This window comes from Dufourea novaeangliae, unplaced genomic scaffold (assembly GCF_001272555.1).
Source record: "Dufourea novaeangliae isolate 0120121106 unplaced genomic scaffold, ASM127255v1 scaffold8, whole genome shotgun sequence".
NCBI classification, from domain to species: Eukaryota; Metazoa; Arthropoda; class Insecta; order Hymenoptera; family Halictidae; genus Dufourea; species Dufourea novaeangliae.
The window spans coordinates 2,182,549-2,188,893 of NW_015373923.1; the positions used below are offsets into that span (position 1 = coordinate 2,182,549).

At 34.7% G+C, this 6,345-nt stretch overlaps 2 protein-coding genes across 5 annotated transcripts; one reads left to right on the top strand and one right to left on the bottom strand.

Annotated features, from left to right (window-relative positions):
• The first annotated feature begins 1,829 nt into the window (after nucleotides 1–1,829).
• On the top strand, nucleotides 1,830–3,223 carry LOC107194785 (N-glycosylase/DNA lyase). Its single transcript, XM_015584479.1, has 3 exons — nucleotides 1,830–2,077; nucleotides 2,258–2,563; nucleotides 2,621–3,223. The coding sequence occupies exons 1-3, from the start codon at nucleotides 1,875–1,877 to the stop codon at nucleotides 3,207–3,209; spliced, it is 1,098 nt and encodes a 365-aa protein (XP_015439965.1). The 5' UTR covers nucleotides 1,830–1,874; the 3' UTR covers nucleotides 3,210–3,223.
• A 23-nt stretch (nucleotides 3,224–3,246) lies between these two features.
• Nucleotides 3,247–5,401, bottom strand: LOC107194786 (SPRY domain-containing SOCS box protein 3-like). Of its 4 annotated transcripts, XM_015584481.1 has the most exons (6): nucleotides 5,317–5,334; nucleotides 4,999–5,147; nucleotides 4,339–4,529; nucleotides 4,038–4,266; nucleotides 3,739–3,966; nucleotides 3,247–3,669 (listed from the first exon to the last, which is right to left on the bottom strand). In XM_015584481.1, the coding sequence occupies exons 2-6, from the start codon at nucleotides 5,126–5,128 to the stop codon at nucleotides 3,599–3,601; spliced, it is 849 nt and encodes a 282-aa protein (XP_015439967.1). In that variant the 5' UTR covers nucleotides 5,129–5,147; nucleotides 5,317–5,334; the 3' UTR covers nucleotides 3,247–3,598. The 4 variants fall into 4 exon arrangements, with proteins under 4 accessions (XP_015439967.1, XP_015439969.1, XP_015439968.1 ...); XM_015584483.1 differs by having other exon boundaries at nucleotides 5,098–5,401; XM_015584482.1 differs by having other exon boundaries at nucleotides 5,053–5,401.
• Between the last annotated feature and the right edge of the window lie 944 nt (nucleotides 5,402–6,345).

Below are 6,345 nucleotides of genomic sequence, written 5' to 3' on the forward strand. Positions count from 1 at the left end.
TTCGGAATATTCTTCTTCTAGAGATTGTCAATACCAACTCTCAGGGATGTAATATTTTAAATGAGTATTTAACCGCGACAGAGACCAGAGGGGAAGGAGAACGAGCAGCTTCTTGTCAACTAATCATCGTCTGATTCTACGAGTGACAATACATAGAGGTCGTAGGGGGGGAGCTATGAAACTGTAAATTTTTTTTAGATTCAACCTTGTGCTACGATAGGGTGCCATTTAGTGGTCACGGTTTCGGGTCCTTCATCGTTTATACCAGAGGTGTCAAACTCATTTCAATCACGGGCCATTTGTCTAACAAGTAGAATTCATGCGGGCCGCACGATATGTATTTATATTATTTAGTTATTTCAATGTTTCAATTTCACAGTTTAATCGAATAATTATAGTGGAGATCCCGCTATGTATTATATACAAAGAAATTTAAATTTTCCTACATTTTGACAATATTTTCAATTCGTACAAAATATAATAAGTCGTTGCGGGCCACAAAAATACACGTCGCGGGCCTCCAGTTTGACACCCATGGTTTATACAATAGTATAATGAAATTTCCTCAGGTATATCATATACTTCCATTCGGGCCTACGGTAATACTGGACACACTGTCTTTTGATTAGTGATTAATGGACTTTGAATATTTATGCGGAATCTTTTACCGTGGACCATTTTCCGAGAACTGAAATTGAAGAAAAAAATTATTTCACTGGTTAAGAGCTTCATTGAGTTATCAGGAACATAAGAGTTGTAATTGTCTTTGCTAGATGGATTATTTTGTTATATTTGCATTTGCATTTTGTATGAACATCCGCAGTGTAATTACTACGCACATTTTATATTTGATCTCAGAGTTTCGAATACTAAGAAAATAAGAGTCCCTTAATTGAACATTTGTGAGGCGGAATGAATTCGTCGATAAAACTGTTCAAAATAGACAGGGTATTGTTTGTATTATCTATATGCTAGACGTGTAGTCGTTATCGTCTCCAAAGATGCCAAATAAATTATTCTGTAGATAAAGCATATTGAAACTATACATATCAAGTAGCGTAATTTTTCAAGCATGGAAAAACTAGAAGAGAATCAATATTAAGGTGTAGCTTAATCGGCACCGATGGTGACCGCTATAAAGTGGAGACGAGTCAGTTCTTAATCTAGCAACGTTCGAGTTGATGATCTATTTTGGTTAATAAAAATTTTTTTATCTTTATTTTTTACATGTACTTGGTATGTTTGTATTTATGTATGAGTGAGGCATGCTACTGCGAAAGCATCGTAGAACAAGTCATGCATTCTAACGTTAAAAACTTTTTATTTCTAAATCGTCTAATTGAAATAGAACATCCTAAAAAAAAAAGTGTAAAAAGAAACAGTAACAACTGTTTAATATCAGCAATATATCATATTGTTAAACATTTGGGAATCTTTCACCTACTGATGGACAACATTTCTTTTGCAATTCAAACGTACTACAATTATGAAAATATATATACTGTATAAATGGAAATAGTTCACACAACTATGAAGAGAAATACAGAACCTATGTCTCTGATCTATATTTACTAGTAGGTTTATTGTTGTAAATATGTATGATAGAAAAACTGTACTATCATCTTCAATAAAAGACGACAAGCATTACGAGAATAATTATAATAAAGTTTTGTGAAGGGTCGTAAAGATTAGTTTCGTTAGTATACCTTCTATCGATTGAAATTCAAATTCGAATTTGAATCTCCCACGTTGACGGACGCACGTGATTGTCCTGATTCTGTCAAAATGGATTCTAACAAACGCGGTCTATTGTGGTATATAGAACGATACATTTAAATACTAAAGATTGTTAATTCTTCATGAATTACCTATAAATGATTAAATATTTCTGCTTAATTAAATCATATGTATTGCCGAATAGAATAAAAAGAACTGCCACTGTTATAGTAGTGTTAAGTACGAGGCGATTCACAATGAAAATACATAAAAACGAAGTCAACACAAAACAAGGAGATATTGTTTGTTCACGGTCGGAATTGGATTTGGGAATCACTCTAAAAGGAGGGCAAAGTTTTAGGTAAATTATAAACTTTAATTCCTTTTAACCACCAAGGATAACCAATATTTCCACATACGATACTTGCTCATGTTTCTCTCAGCATGATATTTAGTGGAACAGAATAATATTGATCCTTGGCAAACTTATATATTTGTTTGTTTTGAAAGATCAAACAACAAAAAATTTTTATTCTTTTAGATGGTTTGCTCATGAGAATGGATATAGAGGTATCTTCGATGGATGTGTTTGGACCCTAGTGCAAAATGATACACATTTATCTTACATTGTCCAAGGTGCATTAGAAGATTCCAAAAATTATAATGATATATTATCTAGGTACTTTAGATTAGACATGTCATTGGCAGACCTTTGTGAAAAATGGGCTGCTGTAGATGAACATTTCCAAAAATCATTGGATAAAACAAACGGTGTTAGGATATTGAATCAAGATGTTGTTGAAACTGTCTTCTCTTTCATATGTAGCTCAAACAACAACATAAAAAGGTTTGTCTCACACATTATTGTCATTTAATGTCATTTAAACATGTGTATAATCTCTAGGATATCATTAATGGTAGAGCAATTGTGTTCCTTATTCGGTAAGAAAATTTGTTCCATTGAGGATAAAGATTACTACAGTTTTCCAGCCATTGAGGCATTAGCAGGAGAAAATGTTGAAAAAAATTTAAGGGAAGCAAAGTTTGGATATCGTGCAGGATACATACCAAAAGCTGCAAAAGCTTTAATGGAACTTGGTGGAAAAGAATGGCTCTTAAGTTTGCATAAAGACAATAATGTATTGTATGCTGAAGCAAAAGAACAATTGATAACTCTTGATGGGGTTGGCCCAAAGATTGCTGACTGTGTATGTTTAATGGCTTTGGGTCATTTAGAAGCTGTTCCTGTAGATACACATATTTCTCAAATTGCTAAGGAAAATTATTTGCCTCATTTAAAGAAAGAAAAAAAAGTCAATCACAAAGAAATTGGCAATTACTTATGTGAGTTGTGGGGTCCCTATGCTGGTTGGGCACAAGCTGTTGTCTTCTGTGCAAAAATAAATACCAATGGTGGTACTACCACTGCGCCGAAAACGAAACGTAAAGGTAATGAAAAGAAGATAGTAACAAGAAAAAAAAATTGCACGTAGTATAGGAATATAAATGGGAGAATAAATACATATACTATTTCATGTAAAAAACCAAAGAACTTTATTATAACAGCGCAAGCAGTGTGGCTGTGTCCGTTCGGACCCTAACGTACGCTGGTATGAGATGTTTTCTGCTTAGAATGGTTATTGTTTTTAAATTTGACAAGTCATAATACGAATAATAATGATCAATAATAGGAATAAAAAAATAAAACCGTAAGTCCGAATAGACCCGGGAGTTGTGCTCCGAGTGTTAAATAACACTATTTTCAATATTTACATATATTACATATAAATGTGAAATATAAGTAGAGTAATTAAAACGTATAAAATATTAAATTACGAACATAAGAATGTAAGAAGACATGTGCCCTCCTTATAATTGAAGTTTACTTTCTCTTCCTTTTTTTGGAAATCATGTGGTCTATAAGGATGTTCAAGTCATAATCGTCATCGTCTTCTGCAAAAAATAAAATAATACTGTCTCCTATCAAATATGAATAATGCTTTTCCTAGACAGTTGCCTTACTTGATTCTATATTTAATATGTCTGCAAAGGCGCTTTCAGAAATATGACGAAGTCCAGGGAATGTCCTTGATATATATTCTCTTTGGGATGGTCTTAATACTGCTAAGCATTCGGTTTGCAATGACACAGGCATAGAACTGCAATGAGTCAATCTCATTTTAGTCTGTGCAGATGTAGAGCACATCATGGGATATAACATTGTATCCCTTAATCCATTAAAGGCAATGCCTAAAATATAACATCATAGTAACAGCAACTACAATGTAGAAACTTCTAAAAAAATATTACAAAACTCTTACCAAGAGATTTTCTATTAAGAAAAAATTCCAAAGTACCCTTCCATGTATTCAAGTGTACCCCAACCAAGGTACCTTGCTCGAAGCTAGAACCATACTTGCATGTTCTACCACCATATTGTATACACCCTTGATAAGAAAAGCCATAAGATTCCCTGTTAAGTCCAAGGAATGAACAGAAACTACTTTTGGCACTATTCATGTCCACTTTACCTGTACCAACACCAACCATCTGGAAAAAAGATGAAAGAAGAAAAATCTTCTGTACAATGTTACATACTAAAAGTGTGCATTACACACTTACAGTGTCTGTTCCATAAACAGGGGTAAGTATTTTAACTTCCCAATAATGATGTCTCCCTTTCTCTAGCAGTTTGGTGCCCCTAACTGCTGATGTACCATTACTGAACCCACTGTGAAATGTAACTTCCAAGTCTTGTTCCGAAAAAATGGTACCAGTTGTGGCATTATCTTTGTCCCATACCCACTCATAGACTGCACATGAACAAAAATTATAACTTCTCTGATAATCAGTTGTGTACAAGTTTCGAGCAATTTGCCAACAATGAATGACAAAAGTTATTTAAAAAACCATAGCCATTCGTTTCCGCATTTGACTTGAGTTTTGCGGGCAACGCCAGCTGACAAAATGGTAAAACAAATTGGCAGAAAGTCTTACAACAAGACCTATGTCAAATTGAAGGCAAAACCGGAACAAGATTTATGCTGGCCAATTTTCTGCCTATGTTGTTGCCAATGTGCGCGCAAGTTATTTATAGTAAATCTTGCATCAAACTTGTATGTAGTCATATTTTATAACAGGCATTGGTTATTACGAAATCCGAAACATCTGTTTAGCATACATACATAGTATTGACATAGAGAATATTTTACAAAGACGAATTCGTGTTTATTAGAAAACAATGGGATTTCATTCATAATGGCTACAAATAGATGTCATTACATTGTTCTGAAAGATGAGGAATCTCAAGTAGCATAAGACGGTCGCACTCTTTACCGTAGTCCTCCCCGCAACGACAGTTTTGCATCTTCTTGCACTTACAGAATGACACAGTCCGGTATTCGTAAGACATCGAATCTTGAATTCATGGTCTGAAATAAAAAAATATTTCCACTGCTTCAGCAATTCTTCTACAACGAATTACGGCTCTGCAACGCGGTGTTGTATTCCGATTTCTCTGCAATTGACTGTCATCTATAAGTACTGTCACGAATGGCAATTGACCGGGTCAGTCTGACCCTACACCTTACAATCACCTACAATGCTCTACACGAGGAGGAGGTGGAAGGAGGTGACTCAGTGAACTCAGTGAATGTAAAGGGCGAAGAGGGAAGATGACACGCAACACGCGGCACCCGCTGATAAAATTCATACGTGTAAACATGTACATATATACATTAGAGAGGAAATGAGAGTGCTAACGCCCGAGAATTCCTTGTTCCCGGGCAAGTGCTGCACCAAGCGACCAATTCTGGAATAATAGTAGGATTCTACGGATTCTACCCATTTTGGTTCCACGCTAGCATGTACGAGAACCTATTTGGTTCTACGCTATGTAGCACAATATACAAGATACAATAAGATAACCAAAGTGATGCGTGCAAATGTCGTCAGATATGCCTGATACCTGCAAAGGTCGACGGTCGACCACTTCCGCAATACCTCATCCCCACTACGCTAGACTCTACATAAAACAAATCACGCAGCAGTCGAAAATTTGCAGTCTCTCGTGAGTTGTCGACGTGGTTAGGTGTGTTTCTAGAGTTAAATCGATACCACCAAGGTATCGATACCTACTTGTATCGAATTATATTTTCCTAACCTTGATACCCAACACAAATGTTGTTTCTGCGTTGAGAGAAAATAAAATACAACACTATACTTAATATGTTATATATTATAATATATATGTTATAAAAACACATAAACATAAACGTATGTATAAACTATATACGATATACATAATATAAACACAGACGAGATATAAGAATATACCTTACATGCAATGTAATTTTCTGTCCCATGCTTCGAAGGCGTCACAAGTCACAAGCCCCCTTACCATTTTAGTGTCAATACCCGACGTTACCTAAAAAGCATAAATTTTGAGTAATAGTAAAGTATCTATATTCTATATTCTATATGATTTCACGGGAATAAAAATATCCGATGCTTCAGTTTGAGGTTAAGGGATAAATATGACAGTCATGAAACATGAAACGGAAAAGTATATATTTTTTCACTTAACTACAAGACAATTTATTCTAAATGTATCGTTAATGGACATTTTAT